This window comes from Gasterosteus aculeatus, chromosome 1 (assembly GCF_964276395.1).
Source record: "Gasterosteus aculeatus chromosome 1, fGasAcu3.hap1.1, whole genome shotgun sequence".
In the NCBI taxonomy this organism is placed as follows: domain Eukaryota; kingdom Metazoa; phylum Chordata; class Actinopteri; order Perciformes; family Gasterosteidae; genus Gasterosteus; species Gasterosteus aculeatus.
The window spans coordinates 30,166,140-30,185,096 of record NC_135688.1 but is presented as its reverse complement, the minus strand read 5'-3'; the positions used below and the strand labels follow the sequence as shown (position 1 = coordinate 30,185,096).

The 18,957-nt window shown below is 49.2% G+C and overlaps 2 protein-coding genes across 4 annotated transcripts in view; one reads left to right on the top strand and one right to left on the bottom strand.

The window, feature by feature from the left end:
• The window catches only part of acvr2ab (activin A receptor type 2Ab), a 29,646-nt gene extending 15,271 nt beyond the window's left edge, over positions 1-14,375 (top strand). The window contains exons 5-12 of one of the 2 annotated variants that reach the window (XM_040170362.2): positions 3,127-3,150; positions 6,777-6,920; positions 7,260-7,403; positions 9,121-9,266; positions 9,356-9,470; positions 9,768-9,906; positions 9,993-10,123; positions 10,222-14,375. In XM_040170362.2, coding sequence (XP_040026296.1) covers positions 3,127-3,150; positions 6,777-6,920; positions 7,260-7,403; positions 9,121-9,266; positions 9,356-9,470; positions 9,768-9,906; positions 9,993-10,123; positions 10,222-10,416 — 1,038 coding nt within the window. In that variant the 3' untranslated portion in view covers positions 10,417-14,375. The remainder of the gene's footprint in view (positions 1-3,126; positions 3,151-6,776; positions 6,921-7,259; positions 7,404-9,120; positions 9,267-9,355; positions 9,471-9,767; positions 9,907-9,992; positions 10,124-10,221) is intronic. The other variant, XM_040170371.2, reaches the window with a different exon arrangement.
• A 230-nt stretch (positions 14,376-14,605) lies between these two features.
• On the bottom strand, positions 14,606-18,430 carry orc4 (origin recognition complex, subunit 4). Of its 2 annotated transcripts, none has more exons than XM_040170400.2 (14): positions 18,238-18,430; positions 17,849-17,922; positions 17,689-17,765; positions 17,065-17,155; positions 16,877-16,952; positions 16,662-16,747; positions 16,543-16,591; positions 16,308-16,459; positions 16,040-16,213; positions 15,865-15,951; positions 15,673-15,781; positions 15,497-15,592; positions 15,270-15,337; positions 14,606-15,005 (listed from the first exon to the last, which is right to left on the bottom strand). In XM_040170400.2, exons 2-14 carry the CDS (start codon positions 17,903-17,905, stop codon positions 14,823-14,825), a joined length of 1,305 nt encoding a protein of 434 aa, XP_040026334.2. In that variant the 5' UTR covers positions 17,906-17,922; positions 18,238-18,430; the 3' UTR covers positions 14,606-14,822. The 2 variants fall into 2 exon arrangements, with proteins under 2 accessions (XP_040026334.2, XP_040026326.2); XM_040170392.2 differs by having other exon boundaries at positions 18,259-18,380.
• Positions 18,431-18,957: the final 527 nt, after the last annotated feature.

Sequence of the window (18,957 nt, the reverse complement as noted above, 5' to 3'; positions counted from 1 at the left end):
GAACTGTGTCTGATGATTTAAAGTCTTCTCTTGAATCGGCCCGTTTCTTCACCTTTTGGAAACCTTTTTGGTATCTTGTCCTCTTGGACTGACCATGTTTTTTTTTTGATGATTTGAAGACGTTTTTAACCCAACGTCAGCGAAGCTCTATTCTCTGCTGCTCGGCAGCACCCGGGTAAAAAGAAAACCCATGCAGAGCTTCCACCGTATGGAAGAGGAGTCGGGGGCCTCTGCATTATTGATGAGGCTTTATATAGGCAAACACAACTAAACACAGAGCCGCTCGCAGCTCTGCCTCGGAGGATGGGGGCGGTGGGCTGGGTGGTTAGTGCAGGGGAGGGAGGACGGAGACACACGCTATTCTTTCAACCTAGTTATTGTATTTGCAATAAGCCAAAGAAGAGCAGGCAACAGATATTAAGACAGTGACACAAATGCAAACGGATGCTAATGTTCATTGGAAAGATAGGAGGCGGCTGAGTCATCTCACCTGGAAACAGATGAATAAGTGGATGAATAAGTAAAGAACGTTAAACAAAACATGACCACAAAAGAGTGGATCGGATAACTAATTATAAGAAAATGAAATCCCAAATCCTGGATGGAACAAATGAAGTCATGCCGGGTGTGTGTAACCGTGCGCGTGCAGAGGTATTTCATGCATGAACGAGTAGGAGGAGGGAAGGAGGTCACAAGAATGTGTTTTAAAAGTCAGCTCGTAGGCTTTTTCTGGAAGGAGGTGATGCAGTGAACCCCACCCGCCTGCTGCTCCGAGGAGGTGGAAACCAGCACGGGCGTATTTGCAGTCACTGTATGACACATGCTCCGTGGTTCAGGCATTCGTAGCTTGTTTTGTAAGCGATTTAAACAAGGTTCTTCAAGAGAGAAGATGGAGGGGGGCATGCAGAGGAGAGAGATGCATGATGGATGCAGCGAAAGGCATTTATTACTTGGTTCTTTTTATTCTTTTTGTGTTGCACCAATGCTGTAAATACAGAAAAAATGCTTGGCCCACTGACTCGAGAACGGTATCAATCTTCTCGCATGAATCTTGGCGAGCAAACAAAACGACGATATGCTTCTTTTTAAGTCGCTCCCCGTGCAGGCGCTGTCCAAAAGGCACTTTGCGGACAGCCCTTTTGCATTGATTGAGTAAAACGCATTTAATTGAATTTGAATAATATGTTTTTGAGAGAGAGAGAGGTCAGTCGGTCGTTATGATTCCATATCAACTTTCAGTGAAACCTGGAAAGCAGAAGCTCCTCTACAGATGCGCTTCGTCCTGCTGGTTTCTGTGCTGTTCTGCTCTGCCACCGCGTAGCGCTCCATTGGCGTCCTGTAGTTTTGATGCGACGGTTACAAATGGCCCGCACTTGTTTGCCAGTCGGGTTTTTAGGCGCCCCATGCGAATGGGAAGTGGTGACAGTCGTTCATCACAGGCGTTGGTAGCTTCTCAACGTCCATGTGCAGAGCGGTGCTACACACTGTGCTCCTGTATTCCACCTCTTCAATAAAGAGGAGTAGGAGTGTGATTATGTCGGATCAGCGGACAAAGATCTCACAAATACGTTATGCTGATTTCAGATTTTCATTAGAACTGTCTTTTTATTATTCATTACAATGCCGCTGAACCTCGAGTTCTTTTTCATCCTAATGACCATAAGAACAAAATATATGTATTTGTCTTCATAAAATCCCCCAAAATGTCTCATTCATTTGATTTTCTGCATTTTTGCGAGTTCGTAGTCTGTCGAGAAAAACACAAAAAGAGGCATCGAGTTGCCGCCGCTGTGTTCTCTGTAAGGTAATGAAACATGCAGTCTTCAAGAGGCAAAAGTAATAGTTCCCACTTAATGACCTCTAATGGATTCATTATCACGGATCTGTTGTCGAACTTAGCGAAGCGAGGCACCGAGGAAAGAAGGAAAGGAGACTAGGCCGATGCAGAGAGCACACACAGCTCCACACTGCAGCCGGCTGAAGGGTGCAGCTCATAGAGAAGTGCTTTGACTTTTGCTGCACACGTATTCCCATTTTACACTGCAACCCTTCAAAAGGCCGAATCCAGTGCGGCCGAGTCACTTAAAGGCCTCCTGTCACTAGGCCATTGTGATGGAGGTTTATCACAAAGTGCATATTTGCCACCAAGCCTCCATTATTCACACCACAGTGCGAAGTGGAGGCAAACTGGAATTGATTGTGTCTGAGTACACAGACCCACAGCTTTCACACGGAGCGGCCTGCAGCACTTCAACTTAAGTCTGGCCATTTTTTTCTTTCCACCTGGACCCGATTCTGTTATCTCTAGCCATCTGGCAGATCGATTCTGACCAAAATCTCATCAATTGCTTTATTATGGAGCTACTTGCGTCTTGTTTGTCTGGGTGCAGCCTTCCAAAGGACTCCTGATAGGCCGGTGGACTCCAGGCGTCTGGAAAAGCCCCCAAAACCCCGTTCCGAGACTCCATGTGGTCCATGATTTTCATCAAGCAGATTTACACTCTCCACTGCTTCCTATTACTTTTCTTTTTTACATGCAGAGATGTGATTTAATTCTCCCCAGTGAGAGACGTTCACTTCAGCTGTTTATTTGTCTCATGTCTATGTGGACAATTTATCTAAAAAAAAAAAAAAAAAAGGTTGGGGGTATTGACCAAAATGGGCCCAACAGCTCATATTTGGTTCTTGTTGAAGTAAGGTTTGAAGAAAGGCAAGGCGTTACTCAGGCCTCGGCGAGAGGGACATACTGGGGCTCTTTGTTAATATTTTCTTCCCTTCGCCAGCATTTCTCTTACATGATGTGAGTCCAGTCATCGTTGCATTCATCTGGGTTTGGTTTCACAGTTCGGTCAGAGAACTTTTTGGGTCCTTTTCATCTATTTTCATCATCAAAGTTCCTGAAATATACCAAATCGGCTTTGGTGCCTGCTTGTTATTAACACCTTCTGTGATCACGGGGCATCAGGAGCCCCCCTGAGCTGTTGCCCTTCATGTGTCCCTTAAACCCCAAAGCTTGGGTGGTCCAGAGATGACCCATCCTCTTCTACCTGTTACCTGCCTCTTTTTCCTCCTCTAACTGACAGAAAATAATGACTGTGTTTGCTTCTTATGTTCTTTTTCAACAAGCACGCCTTTCACATAATGGTGGAGGTAAGAGCAGTTCAAATGAAGTTGAAAGCCATTTGAGTTATCCCTATTTTTTGGGATTCAGAGCTTGGTATGAATTCTCTCCACCTCGATCCCGGACCACTATTTTTTTCTTCTCTTTGCTTTTCCGACAGCACATTCCTGTCTGCTGTTTTTTTGGGGGGGGTCTGCCGGGGTTTATTGCATGGATGTCTTTTATGTTCCCTGGTGAAAACATATTGTGCATGGTGGAAAGTGGCCAACGTGGCTCCGAATGCAGCCCCCACCCCCCTTTTCTAGTATTGTGTACAAATGTCCACCTGTGATGTTTATGTAACGCGCTGTGCCTGATGTGACCCAGTTTCCAGAATGGTACCTGCTCGACCGACGGCTCAGAAGCAGAGCAGGAGGAATGCAAACTGCTGCATGCTTCTCCATCTTATTTGCTGACTGAAGAGTGCAGCCACATTTTGCATAAGTAGGATAAATGCTACTTCCCTGGAACACGTTTCAAGTCAGAGTGTAAATGACTTAAGCACAGGAGGAGCATCAGCCTAAGTAGAAGCATGGCTGCAGACATCACAGAGAATGCTCCCTGGGTAAGAACGTCGGGCTTACCGTCAGTCCAGCCTTCCGAGTCAACACTCGCTTAGGTCATCAGTCTGTCTTTGATATAATGATTTAACCTCCAGTTTTATGGCCATATCAACATCATCATATGACCTTAAGACATGAGGCTGAGCCCAGAATAACCATCGCTAAAACAAAAAATCAACCATAGCAAGACATAAGCCTGGCAGCAACCAAAGAGGACCTAAAGGACCCGTTCTGATAAAGGTGTAACCCGACCGGGCCATGGGAGCCGGCTGAGGGTTGGGAAGAACGGCGTGAAGCAGCAGATTCTGTTTTCCTGCTTCCTGTGGTCTGCTGACTAAGTGTAATGCGCCACGGCGCCCTGCGATCGGACGAGGGATCCGGTGACTCCCGGTGGGGGGGGTGGGGCGGGTCGTCAGGCCAAAGCCCGAAAGAGGGACGGCGAGTTTACAGAAACCAATGCGGATCCAATAAAACGACAGCAAAGTTTGTTCCATCATCATCCCCAAAAGCCTGGACGTTGATGACTTTCAGCGCAGCGCGGCGCTCTGCCGATGGCGAGGATCATCACGCCCGTCAGTCGTCATTCCCACCTGTCCGTCATCTTGATTGGAGGCGGTGGCACATATTTCACCGGATGCTCAGGAGCGTGTCTGGGCGATGCACCGAGGGTTGCCGTGGAGACGCGCCGCGTCTCTCATCACCAGGGACCTACAACACAGAACCTCGTTGTGTCGATTTAATGGCCGTCTGGTTAACAACCCGCGTGGTTAAACCGTCTAAAGCATGAACCGAATCCTAATCGCGCAAGCTTTGTTTTTAGTGCTTTTGTTTCTGCAGACTCCTCTATGGATTGCATTTAAAATACGAATCCTGATCAGAATGGGAAATGCTTTAATTAGCGACCACAAAAAAACACACACACACACACACAAACACACACACAAGGGTTTGGAGAGGCAGACAATTTGATGAATTGCTTCAAAACACTGAGCGCATCACAATATTTAGAAATAATAACCGCTACTGACTGAGCGGTACGTTTTTAGTTCCATCTCCTCCTGCACAAAGTAAGAGGTGCTACTCGATGTGCTGAACACAGAAAGAAACATTTTTGTGAATCCGAGTACATCGTGTTCTTGAAGGTGTTTTTTTTTTTCCGTGGTGCCGAGTCGGGCCCGCGATGTAATCCGACCCAGGCACCGCCGCGGGTGACGTTCTCCCGCCTCTTGGCCGGCGCTCGGTGTGAACGCGGCGCCCGGAGACAGCAGGTCTGCCTCACAGCTCTCTGTCAGAGGGGAGACGCTTCGAGGCAGCTCGTCAAAGACTCCTCCATTCTTTCAATGTGCAGCTGCTACTGTGTGTACGACCTGCACCCCCGGAACCAATGAGTCGGGTATCAGAGATCAGCTCTGGAATACAACTAACATCATGCAATGCACCAAACCACCACAAGAATCTGCATTTCTGCACCGTTTTGTTTTATAGTCCCATATTTTTACATCAGAAATTGTGCTTTTTTTTTCTTTCCTGGGCCTCGTGTATCGTGCAGGAACAGCAGGCACAGATATTAAAGTATTGAACTGGAGAATCACATGTCATTTAAGAACAAAACTGCTGACTCTCGCTTCATGTGAGATTCTTCTCCTCCAAACGGCAGAACCTTCTTTTGTGTGTTGTTGTTCCGGACCAGGTGAACATTTTCAAATAAAAATCAAAGTACACTTGGCTTCCGATGCCACGATATTCCTGTCGGGACAGGCGCCCAAAGAGACGCGTGTTTGTCTTTAAGAAAGGCCGAATGCCAGAACCCCGGCAGTAATGTACCTTTTTTTTTTAAATTCCCCACAGCCAGAAGGGACGCATTATGAGTGCTTCACCTCGCCCGTGGCCCCTATAGGGAGCAAACCTCTAACCCAAAGGGGCATTTTATGTGGAGGTGCCATTGACGAGGTCCTTTGATAAATCACCACGCTACTTGAATGGAGCCTGTGGGCCTCGGGGTCCTTGAAACTCGCTCCAGCTTATCGAGCACCTTGTAAGCCTTCAGTTCAAGTAAAAACACGAACATTGGCTGCGGGGAGGTGGGGGGGGGCTTTTTCTTCTTTTCCTGACAACAGCGATACACAGACCTGGAGGTGAAGTGGAGATTTTACAGAAGCATATCTGGTTTCATCTGAGGCCATCAGTCATGTGCTAATCTTTCTCCGCTACCTTTTATCCTTTGGAAATGTGACTCCCTCAGTGCATGCTTCTTTTTGCCCCCCCCCCCCGTTCGTCCTTCCCTGTGAAGTCACATGTGAAAGTGATCAGCTTAATACCGATCACCAGCTGTGTTTAACCTACTCTACATTTGGAACACTTGGCCTCCTCGCTCCCACTTTTGTTTATATGGGATTAGCATGACACACGCATGAGGTTTGACCTGCCAGAATATATGGTTCCTTTCGGTCAGCCCCGTTCATATTCATTGGGGTTAAAGCCTGAGCTTTATGTGCCTTGCTCAGTGGCAGTGGAGGTTTCAGATTTCAACTTTGTTCTCCTTGACCGATTTGGTCCAAACTGGCACTTTTCCAGTTGCGATGTCTGTTAACTCGAGCAAATGCAGCATCCAGGGGTTTAATTGCGTTCTGAAATGAATGAATCAAACCCCTATTTAATATGCTGTGTCCTCGCTGCCAAAAAACGTCACAGTAATATTAATAAAGCTGATTTCAAACACGCAGCGCTCTCCCAAGTGCTTCAACTATCAAATAAAGCAAACCGCTGATCCATAAAACACAGAAGTACTGAGGCTCCACTGCATAAAGCATAAAGAGAGCGGCTAAAAACAGCATGTTGGCAAAGGATCGTAAGTGCACCTGGCCACCTCAGTCTATAAATGCAAGTTGTGTTTGAGGATGTGGAGATGACGCTGCCTCTGCTGCCCAAGCTCCTCAGGCACGCTGTTGCCGTGCCAACGGCCCGGTCACCTTCAGCAGAAGCCGATGCTGTTTCAATGTCGCGAGGGGAAGAATAACGCTCTCTCTCTCTCTCTCTCTCGCGCCCCCCCACAGGACCCCGGGCCCTCACCCCCGTCCCCCATTTTGGGACACAAACCGCTGCAGCTGATTGAGATGAAGGCCAGGGGCCGCTTCGGCTGCGTGTGGAAGGCCCAGCTGCTGAACGACGTCGTGGCTGTAAAGATCTTCCCCATTCAGGTATTGAACCGAGGAAGCTGTAGGCGAGGAGACGCCCAAGACGTTTCCTCCGTCGTATCGAATCACTTCTAACATTAATCTTCACCAGCGTGACCTTGATTTGTTAGAGGGTAACGTTAATGAAATATGTCCACGTTTAATGTCGCTGAAGGAGAATGTCGGGGGACTTGTCGCTGAAAGGAGACGGTGGAAATGTGAGGGAGAGGAGTTACTTTTAATTTCAACAAACTCTGAAGAGGCCGAACCCTCTGACGAGGCTTCAGGGCGAGACTCGGATGCCCAAATAACTCGACTTGGTGAGAGAAATAAAATCTGCATCCGTGTCTCTCCTCGGCCCAGGACAAGCTGTCATGGCAGAACGAATACGAGATCTTCAGCGTGAGCGGCATGAAGCACGACAACATCCTCCACTTTATGGGCGCGGAGAAGAGGAACAACAACCTGGACCTGGAGCTGTGGCTCATCACCGCCTACCACGAAAGGGTACGCTGTCCGGGAGGGAGGAGAAGTGGGCGCATATGGTCTTTTCTAATGTAACACAATTATTTTTGATGACTGAATTGCCCATTTTAACATAAATGTAGAGAGCCTGCATTCTCTTTCCCCTGACAAGGTCAAAAGAGCTTATCCACTGAAAGATTGGTACAAAATCTGCCTTTAGTCCAGCCTCTAAACCTGACGACGCTAGCCTGGCTAAGCTAGCTTCATCTAAACCCTGATGAAGACATCGGAGGGGGGAAAGCTTTGCTGCAGCAACAGTGCGGAGGGTGAACAGATGAAAGCTGTTGGTGCTGCATCGCTGCATCCAAAATAATTCAATCTAGTGTGTAACTGAAACTAGGACTGAAAAAAATGAGTCCAAATAAGCGCTCGAGTTCCCACAACCGAGCGAGAGGCAATTTGTCAAATTCAGACGCATTAACATAGTAAGAAAAGAATCAACATGGCGCTTCCTTTTTGGTCTACAACACAGGAGGAATGTGATTAGCGGCGGGCTTTAGACGACCCATCTCCGGTTACCAAATAACCCGGTTAGTGTGTGTCCCTGTGAAGACATTGTCCCGTGCTCCCTCTACACAGCTCTTGCAGCCCCCAGGACGGGCTGCTGGGAAGTTGTAAAGGCAAGAAAACAGGCATTGTCTTGCTAATCCAACAATCACAATACACTTCATGCTGTTCCCCTTTCCTTTTCACCAGCCCTGTTTGTCCAGAGAATGTGGATTTGGGCTTTGTTGGCCGCGTGGTGCTTCACTCGCCCTCGGCGGCGTTGGGGGGCTCTAAGTGCCTCTGTGCTTTGAGGGTCATTACCGACGGAGTGGAGAGTGATTCTCGCTTGCTTGGGTTTTTCCCCGCCTGGCCGAGAATTTAAATCGCCGTGCTTGAAGACCTTCCCTGTGTGAATTAAGGTTGGAGGGGTTGTGGGTGTGGGGCTTTTACCCAACAATGCACCTCTTGGTCAGCCACTCAACCCCGCAGTACGTCAGCAAGTGCTCCTCTGGCTCGTAGAAGCTCCTCAAGTAGGAATACCATTGAATGGACTAGTTTTAGCAAAGGTCATCCGACAAGCACAGATTTGAGCCTTGCCAAGCGTGCACTGTAATTATTCTGAAAGGACAAGTCTGTAGGGGATACATAACTTAAACTCTAACCTACAAAAAGCTTTTCCTTCCTGCCAGTTTTCGGGAACGTTGGCCACGGCAGCTCGGGCTGAGCCTTCGCTGGTGTAACAGCTGGAGCAGTGATTGGAGAGGCCTTGACAGCTGATTTATGCCTCGATGCTCGGTGCACGTACGCAGCTTCACGTGTTGAGGTTTGCACTATCCGTAGCATGCAGGGGCTTGCTCGAAGGATGCAGGCCCCTCCAAAACTCCCTATAATTAAAATATTTGTAGTAATGGCTGCCAGGGATGTTGCCTTTTTAATAATCACGCGGACTAAATGCATCTACATCTGTTGAAGTCGGCTGCCCCCTGGTGGTCACTACTGCAACTACGGCTGTCTTTGGCCCCGCAGGAAGTGACCTTGTATCCTACTGACATACATTATATAAGAACGTGGAATTGTCGAGGAAAAGGAACGTAAGCGGTGCCGTTGAAGATTAAAGCGTAAACATCTCAGTATACGGGAACTGCATTTATTCATAAAGAACCATTAACCCAGTGATTTAGGTAAATTATTAAACGCGTAACATCGTCTCCAGGGCTCGATGACCGACTACCTGAAGGCCAACGTGGTGTCGTGGAATGAGCTGTGCCACATCACCCAGACGGCGGCCCGCGGCCTGGCCTACCTCCACGAGGACATCCCGGGACACAAGGACGGACACAAGCCCTCCATCGCTCACAGGTTCCGCTGACTAGATATCGACACGGCTTCCATCACTCCGACACACTGTGGTCCGTCGCACTCAATGTGTTTCCCTCGTTGCCTCTCAGGGACATCAAGAGCAAGAACGTGCTGCTGAAGACCAACCTGACGGCCTGCATCGCCGACTTTGGCCTTGCCCTGCAGTTTGAGGCGGGGAAATCTGCAGGAGACACACATGGACAGGTACGGTTTGAAATGGGAACAACTCGTCCACGTCTTCACCACGTGTCTTGCCTTTTGGCCGCCAGCTAATGGCGGTGTTTTCAACGTGAATGTGTTGATTTGTGAGGTGCCAGTAGGTGGCAGTGTGGGACAGGAATCTCCTAACTCGCACTAATGGAACTTCTGGTACTGTCCCCCGCCAACTAAGTACATCGTCGAGCTGTTCCATGACTTCCTGATTCCTGGCAGCTTGTGCTTGATGTTCACCCTTGACCTCTCAAGCTGTTCCATCGTAACCCGCCCCACTCATCCCCTCAGGTGGGGACGCGGCGCTACATGGCTCCCGAAGTCCTGGAGGGCGCCATCAACTTCCAACGTGACTCCTTCCTGCGCATCGACATGTACGCCTTCGGCCTGGTCCTCTGGGAGCTCGCCGCGCGGTGCACCGCCGCCGACGGTGAGACCACCGCATTCAATGTGGCCGCCGTGCCGCCCGCTGTCTTTGGGTTCACTTTAATAGTGTAATAATGTGTTTGTTACCAGGCCCGGTGGATGAGTACATGCTCCCCTTTGAGGAGGAGGTGGGTCAGCATCCGTCTCTGGAGGACATGCAGGATGTGGTCGTCCATAAGAAGCTGAGGCCCGTTCTGAGGGACTGCTGGCAGAAACACGCGGTGAGCAGAGACGTCTCGGATCCAGCAGAGCCCCGTGGAGACGCTGATCACGTGACCCTGGATGACCCCGCTGCGCTCTCTCTCTCTCTCTCTCTCAGGGTCTGGCCATGCTGTGTGAGACCATCGAGGACTGCTGGGACCACGAGGCCGAGGCTCGCCTGTCCGCCGGCTGCGTGGAGGAGCGCATCGGCCAAATGAAGCGCCAGGCCCCCGTCATCGGGCCCGAGGAGATCGTCACCGTCGTCACCACGGTGACCAACGTGGACCTCCAGCCCAAGGAGTCCAGCTTATGAGCGCCAGCCGGAGCGCGGATCAGCGCGAGGCGATGAGCAGCCGACCCGGGCCGGTTGGCGAGGTGTTATTTTTCTTTTTTTGTTCCTTCTTTCCATTTTTCTGTTTTTGTTCCTTTTTTGAAGTGCGGGCCGCTACTCGCGTTCAGGAAACACCCTGCGCCCGCCTCACCACGTCACCCGATACCATATTAATACGTAACATTTTACCTGTGGAAACCGTTGAGGATGAAACAAAGTGGTGCTCAGCTGCTGGGACGCCGACACGCAACAAACACTTTTATCATGTATTGTTTTCACACACACACACACACACACACAGGGGGGCGACCTGTTCTGCCCGGTTTTCTACAGAGAGAGAAGATCCGGCAGAAGAATTTCACAGAACTCTCAGTGCATTTTAGTGTAAAACAAAAAAGAAAAAGAAGAAAAAGACGAGCACCAGGCTCTCAATACTTTTGCTGTTTTCTTGTGTGCGTTTTTCTGAGGAAACGACTATCGTTCTGCCAATAAGCAACGGCTTCTGAATGTTTATAGTGTAATGCTGCTGTACATAGTGTATTATGGACCCAGGCAACTTGGTAATCGAGCTTCTTTTGAAGGGGGAGGGGCGGGGGGGGGGGGGGGGTCCATCTTCAAGCATTACGGCGATTAAAAACCATAAACCTCCTTCAACCAGGTATACCTCAGTTCAGATGGACAGATTGAATTAGTCCCTTTTCAGTCATCGCTCACTCATTGTGACATCCAAACAGCCTCTGTCAACACGGCCGTACGCGCCAAACAACCCCAGTGTTTCTCCCCTTTTCCTCCCCCTTCTCAATCTTTAGTTGTCTCCACTTTGATGTGTGGCTGAATATTGACCTTCCCTTGTTGGTTATTTCTTTTCTCTTTGAGATTTTGATGAACAAAAAAAGAATATCCCCACGATAAAGTGGTCGTTTAAATAGATTTTTTTCTTCCCCAGTTTTTTTGGGTTTGCAGTGTCAAATGCCAACAGAGTAATAATATCTATCGCTGACCAGCCTGCTTGTGTCTGAGATGTGGATTTACAGGATGTGTATTTATATCTCCGGGTGAGCCAATGTTACCTTTTGGTTCTTTTGATCCTCGGTGTCTTGTTCCTCCTCCCACGTGTCTGCTTCCAGGAGGGGACGGGTTTGGAGCCACGCTCATCTGGATCAGTATTCCTGCGTTCAGCCGGCTCGCTTCTGGATTTGATTGCTCACGCATCTCTTTTCTTTTTCTTACTATCAAGAGTTTCTGCTCTCTTTTGATACACCTCAGGAAACTTTGCTACTCATCCTCACCCGTCTCAGACAGGAGTACCTCCTCTCTTGTTGATACGTGCCCCCCCCCCCCCCCTCATCTAACAGTTGCCGTGCCGTGTGTCTCCACAGGCTTTAGGACCAGATAGAGCTTCATCTCAACACTAATGTGCCGGTCGAGCCTTGTCGATCCCCACACCCTCTTTTATTAAGTCCTACGTCAGTATTTCTACTGGAGCGGCCGCTCGCACCTTCGTAGCTCTGGACCTGTTCGGGCTTTTCACTAAAATAATGAACACAGAGGCGTTGACCGCGCAGCGAGACGAGGAGCTCTCCTCCCGGTGCCATTTCGACGTACCATAGTAGTTCACTCTAGTAGATGTCAGGCAAAACGGATGTATTCGTCGTCGTCGTTGTGAAGCAATGACATTTTTCAGAGTATTTCTTTCTCCTGAGGGACGTTGACACACTGGCGCCGACCTGCAGTCTCTCCTCCAGCTTCGGGACGGTTTCACAAGACGCGGTTTAGAATCGAGCGTTTTCTTTTTAAACCAGAGGTGTAGAAACGTCTCTCTGCCAAAGCATTTCAGATCCAGTGTCGAGCCGGAGGAGAACGCGTGTTCATTTAACCCCTCGACTGAGCTGAATGTTCCGTTGGAGTCCCCGACCATGAGATGACTCAGCGTTTTTACCGCGTTGCTGCACGAGACCGAAGAGCAGGACGGATGCGCTGACCGGCAGCAGAGGCGCCAGTATTACTCTTCAGAAACCGCCGGTTGTGGTTTCCTGCCAAAGTGGCGAGTAGAGCTGAGAAACCCATCAGCCCCCCCACCCCCCCCCCCCCCCCCATCGCTCAGTACTAAACGGCTCTGCTTCAAACCGCGCTTTGAGGAACCGACCCGAACTAACAAACACCATTCAGGGATTCAGTACTATGCTTTTCTAAGTTCTAGCAAGTTATATGCAACCAGTGGCGCTAAGTACCCTGCAGGAGGGACACACAACACAGACACACAAATAACGTGTAGCATTCTGATTTCCTTTGTATCCGTTACCTGGCATATTGATGTGTTGTATTTATTTTGTTATTTACAGGCCTGAGGTTTGGGGTAACACAACATTGGGTGCGACTCTGAATAAAGCTGAGTTGGCACGGTTTGTTTGAGGGGGGGGGGGGTTGTAATTCAGGAAGTACTTTAATTAATTCAAAAAGAAAAGATGTAAACTGTAACGTGCGTCTTTCTATTCAGTCTGCGGACTGCCGACCGAGAATGAATGTTCTTCAGGCTCCTGGGTGGAGGGGGGGGGGGGGCCCGGCCGGTTTGGCGGGTTTTTCGCTTGATTGTGCCCCGTCGCCGTGGAAACTAGTAAAACCAACGCACCCCGGGGACTCACTCCCACGCCTCCTGGTTGGACGTGAAGGAGGCAGCTGAAGCAGCACCGCCGCGCAGCGAGGAGGAGAGCAGCAGGAGTGAAGTAACTTCTGGCCTTCCTGCTGCTCCGGCCCGAGACCTCCGCCCCTCAACCCTGCACACGGGTCACCTGAACGAACCCCCGCGTCCGCTTGTGAACACGTGGAACCCGTCTCTGCTTCCCTTCTGGGCTGCGGACGGGGTCATCGGATGGGGTCACCCGGAGGTGTATGGGCGGGTTTCCTCAGCAGGCGTCGCGGGCTTCTGTGTGGACTTCCTGCAGCCCAGCGCCTCACGCTGCATATTAACTACCAGTGAAACATTTGTGTCTTTGTTGCCCCCACTATTTTAAGCAGTCTAGGATGTGTACAGACATGAGAACATACGTACCTGTATCAACTATATACTCTGAACCTTTATAAGTGCGTGTTGAACTTCCGTTTCCTCTCCATTCACGTCTCCTTTGCTTGTGTTTTGCCTTGGCAGCGGGTATGGGTCCGGCTGCATAAATATTGTCCTTCACAATGCGAATAAATGCTTTAAGTTGAGCTTTGTGTCAGCTGAAAGCTACAGGCCCATTGGAGTACTTTGTAAGGCATCCAAGAAAGCACTTAAGGGTTCCTCGCCATTAAAGAAGAGGAATCCTCCACGAGGTCCCTGACGGTTGTAATTTGAAGGAGCTCCAAAGCTCTCGAACATCAGTACTCCACTACAGGTCTTTCATTCCAGCCCCTCCTTTTCCCACGGTTAGTCACATTTTTAGAGGAAACATTGGACTCGAATGACCTCGCCGCCGAGACTTTGTCTGGATGGAACCCCCCCCCCGCCCTAATCCAAAACACTACATTTGTGACCCCACATTTCTCAAGGCTCTGGAGTCGCAGCGCTGATCCAGGATCTGCCAGCGCAGCGTGTACAGGAAGCGATGCTCACTGGGTTTCTGGTGTTTAAGGCCGGAAGTATCCAATAAATCTGATTTGGTCACATGCTAATAAAATGGTTTCTTCTTTGCATCTTGACCAAAAGATGTGGAAAATAGTAACATTGATGGGACTTAAGGCAGTAGTAGCACCATTTCCAGGGCAGTCCCACCCTGACCTTTGACCTTGCAGTGGAGGGAGGATCAGAAAACTTCCCTCTGAAAAGTATTGCAGCAGAAGAACTTCAAAAACCCTGGAGCCTGATCGGAGAGCAGATCCCAGGTCAGCGCTGTGACCGGGCTCATGGTTTTTATCAGCTGAAGTGATCCACGTGATGTAAATAAATGTTTTTAGATTGTGAATGCGGTGTCTCCTTTGTTCACTGACTCAATCGTGACTTACGATGTATTTATCAATTGAAGTTCCTGACATGTGCAGGTGGTTATAATGGCAGGAAACCACCACTAGATGGCAGCGTGAAGCCCTGACGCCACGTCTTCTCTCCAGACTAACGTTTCACGATTCATTTCAAGAAGGACTTTGTGCCAAGTTATGGTTGATAACAGGTGTCTTGATTGATTCACAATACAACATATAATACACATTTTATTTGAGCACATCCTCAGCATCAGTAAAGCAAAACGTGTCCAACAAATTTTGAAAAATGTTATATTCAGAGTACATTTCGTACAGACGGCAGCCGTGCTTTCTCCTGTCATTTTGGTCCAGTTCAGTGTCAGACCTCTGAGGAGTTATTCCACAGCAAACAGAACAACGGTCTACATGGAGGCCCAAATGTAGGCGGAGTCTTAGCCGAACGCCGACATGGCCCACTGCTTGACCTCCGTGGGGCATTGTGGGTACTTCTGCAGGGCCTCCATGATCTGACTGTGGTCCAGCATGAGTCTCATCAGCTGGAACTCCCTCTGAGTTTTGGCCGAGGAGCTGTCGACCGGCCGGATCATCTCCAGCTGCTGCAGGTGCTCAAAGGCCTGAAGACGGTGAAAAGACCATTTTTGTGATGTGTTGGTAATGGCATTAACTCTCCACACCAGCAGTGGGTGCTATGCTACCGTACATAAGATGTATGCATTAGGAAATAAAGCAGTGTAGAACTGTAGCTAAATGTGGTCAATTGTCATTCAGAATGGTCTTGCATACCGATGCTACATAAGGGAATAAGTACTATAATTGACTCAAAGTCACTACAATTTTTATGTAAAAGAAACAGGACTCTTTAAAGCGGCCGCGCCCACCTTCAAGATGACCGGCTGGTCAAAGTTGTACATGGAGTTTGACTTCCTTTGCAGGAACTTCTTAAACTCTGAAAAAAAACAGAACATGAAGAAAATGATTATGTACAAGTAAAGAAAAAGCCAAACAACCTTCTGGCTGATATTTAATGGTTTTTTATAACTTAAAAGTGCTCCTCCATGTCTTCATCTTGAAGTTCTTTCACGACCAAACCACAAACGGGCCGTACCGTTGTGAACCATCTGCAGGTTGAACGGCTCTCCTTCGTACACGTCGTTCAGGTGCTTCATGGCGATGATCAGGCACAGCTCCAGGATGGACAGACCTACGGAGAGAGGAGCCAAAACACGGGTACAACACAGGCGCGAGGGAGACGGTCCCGAGTGCCAGCGGGCCGCCGCTTACCGTGGAGCATGTTCGCCTCGCCGTCCGCGAAGCTCAGTCTGCTGGCCTCCAGCAGGTCCGCTGGCCTGATCCAGGGTTTGGCCACAGACACGCGACTCAGACACAACATCTGGAGGATTTTAAAAAGGGGTTAGGAGGTAAAGCTAAGAGGCAGGATGTGGTCCGTCACAGTTCAGGTGAGGCGTGTCGCACCAGAAGCATGTGCAGGGAGCGGAAGTCCTTGCTGGAGTGGAAGTGTCTCCGTAGAACCTCCTCCACCGATTTGTCTTCACACAGAGTCTGAACAACGAACACAAGCAGGGGGGACAGTCAGACTGCGGACGTCTAAATCCAGATGTTCAACGCCCAGGTGCGGCCCGCCCTTCACCTCTACGCTGGCGTTCCAGTCCGCAGCGAACCTGCTGTCGGGGAAGTGGTCGGGCAGGCCGAGCCGGGTCCGGATCCGCCCCAGGTACTCGGCGAAGGTGGGGTTGCTCAGCAGGTGGATCTGACGGTGGGAGAACCGCGACTTCACGCGCTTCTCCAGCAGCTCCAGGACGTCCTGGAGGAGAAAAAAAAAGGAACCGCCGTGGTCAAAAAAAAAAAAAAAAAACATCGGTGCCATCAAAGCCGCGCGGTGCCTGAGCGAGGCTCACCAGTCTGCAGGTCATGCCCACCACGGCAATGGGGGCCTGGGCGGACTGGGACACGTCCAGCAGGTTGTAGAGCAGGGTCTGGTTCTTGTGGGCGGCGAACAGGTCGAACTCATCCAGGACGAAGAGCACCGGGCGGCTGCTGCTGCGATCACCTGGGTGGGAGAAAGAGTTGAGTGGGGGAACCTCCCCAAAAAGAAACTGTGCCACACTCTTTATAAACACTAGATGTTCTGACCTTTCTTCAACGCCTCCAGCAGGAAAGTCAAATTCTCTGCAAAACTGCCCTGGAATCAAAGAGGAGGACGTTTTCAAGCCGTTTCGTTTAAGCGGTTGAAACTCTTTCCAAACACTCACAAACACTTTGTCGCCGACGACGTTTTCCAGGTGCAGCTGCCGCGTTATTTCTTTCAGCGCTATTCTGTCGTCAGTCTGCAGGAGACCTGCAGCAAGCAGGCAATAAAGAGATCTAAGGTCGAGGTTTGAGCCCTGGGGGGCGTGTACAAGAAGAATCCCACAACATTCCTGATGCTGTCATTCTGAAAAAACGACATCGGGTTTGGACTTTGTACCGTTGAGATGAACCTGGAGCAGGTTCTTCTCCGCTTCTTTCTCCTCTTGCAGGTCTCGCAGCACACACTTCAGCAGCTGCAAACACACAACCGCTCACAGGATTTAGGCACACTTCATCATCATCATCATCATCATCATCATCATCATCATATCATTTTAACTACGTGATCTGGCTGCAGAGGCCCACCATTGTTTTCCCTGCTCCTCTGGGCCCGACGATGAGCACAGAGTTACTCTCCCCGTGGACGGATGTCCTCTTCAGCAGCTCCAGCAGGTGTCTGAAAATACAGAGCTTTCACTACAATACCCAGAATGCTCCTGCAGCTGCAGAAAATAGCAGGTTCAGTAGTTGAGAGACTTCTTTGAAACCACTAATGAGTGTAAAATAAAATGCTGCGTGGTGGAGGTGGACTTCACTACATCTGGGCTACGCGTGTCGTGTTCAAGTCTGCGGGGAACTGGAGCTTCTCTAAACTGGGACAGCTGTCCGCCAGGTCACTGGGACTCGGCCGGATTACAGATGACAAAGCTACTGTAGCTTCAGGGACTTCCCTTTGATCGTGTGAATCTTATTTTCATCTCCCCCCCCCAACTACACCACTACAACTACACCAATACACCACTACAACACTACGCCATACCCCTCACAGCGACAATGGCCATTTCCAACACATCAAAAACCTTTATATGACCTAAAACACTACAGCAAAAACAGCCAGTGGATTAATAGAAAATGAATCTGAAGCTATGGTCATTACTCATGTGTGTTACTGTTGGTTGGACAGAAACAGAGAAGTTGAGATGAACCCACTTGTGTTGCGCTTCCACTCCCTCGGGCCGGTCAGGGAGCTGCTGATGACACAGCCGCTGCCTCAGCATCTCCTGCAGCTGAAGATCAGCGACAGGCACCGCAGTGAGACGTCACGCGTAAACAAGTTGCATGATCACAAGTCAAGTTGGCAGATACACACCTGAGAGACGCATTCCCCCGCTGGCAGATCAGCAGGTTGCATCTTCCTCTTGCTCATGATGCTGTGACTCGACACTGAAACACGTGTCATTTTATTAACGACTCGGCATATTGAGGGTTCATCGTTGAGTACTTATGCCAATTTATAAAATAGCGTATAAAAACCCAGAAACGGGATCAATTTGTCTTCGATGGTTTGAAAATTGATGCTATGCTATTGATGAATATAATGTTATATGCGTATGTGTCCTTTGGTACACGTCCCCCCCTCGCGCCGTTCTAAGCGTCCGGGGCTCGTTAGCTCAACAAAGAGGAACTTTGACTGTTTGACTCGAGCCGCGTTTCATTATGTGGAACAATTAAGCGCACGGAACGATAAAAGAGACAAACCCGATGACACGCAGAACTCACGGTCGGCGAGGGCTCAGTCTCCGCGGGAACGCCGCTCCGCCGGCGGTGACGACTTCCGGCTTTTACGGATTCTCCCGTCTCTGATTGGCTGAGCGTCAGAAGAGAACGGACGCACTGTTCCTGTTGTAATAAACCACGGCTTTCAAACACAACGCATACACATACACACGTTACTCATCTCACTGTCTGATGTCAACAGAAACACATGCTGACATCCGACTATTTGAGTTTGTTTGAGATCTCACGGTGTTTATGTGCTCTAGTCATGATGCTTTGCCCATTTTGTGACGTTTTTTTAATATTTCGTGAGAACAATAAAAACAAATGTATTGATCCAATGTTGGCTTTAAATCATTCTCTGGACCTTTTAACCCCCTCCAGATGTTCAGAGTGCTCCATGCAACCGCCATTAGACGCGCTTGTAAGGTTACATTTCTATCCTTTAGACCCTATTTACAAAAAAAATATTGTAGAGACTCCAGAAATTCAAATTCTATAAAGCGTTTATATACTTCTGATTTGGGGTAGTAAAGAAGCCTGTGGCATTTCAAAACATGACAATGGTTTCCCCAGCAGAAGGAATTAAATGTAATTCGGATTTATTTCTTTTTTTAATCCATCCCCACAATTTTGATTTTGTTCATCTGAATGCCTGCATGACATCTTTGACGGTGACCACACGTTCCCTGTGACTTTTGG

Coding starts and splice junctions, on each gene's coding strand:
- orc4 (XM_040170400.2), bottom strand. CDS start 17,905: ATGAGCAAGAGGAAGATGCAACCTGCTGATCTGCCAGCGGGGGAATGC. Junction 16,460..16,542: donor GCTGGAGGCGTTGAAGAAAG/GTCAGAACATCT, acceptor TCTCCCACCCAG/GTGATCGCAGCAGCAGCCGC. Junction 15,338..15,496: donor CCTGCAGATGGTTCACAACG/GTACGGCCCGTT, acceptor GTTTTTTTTCAG/AGTTTAAGAAGTTCCTGCAA.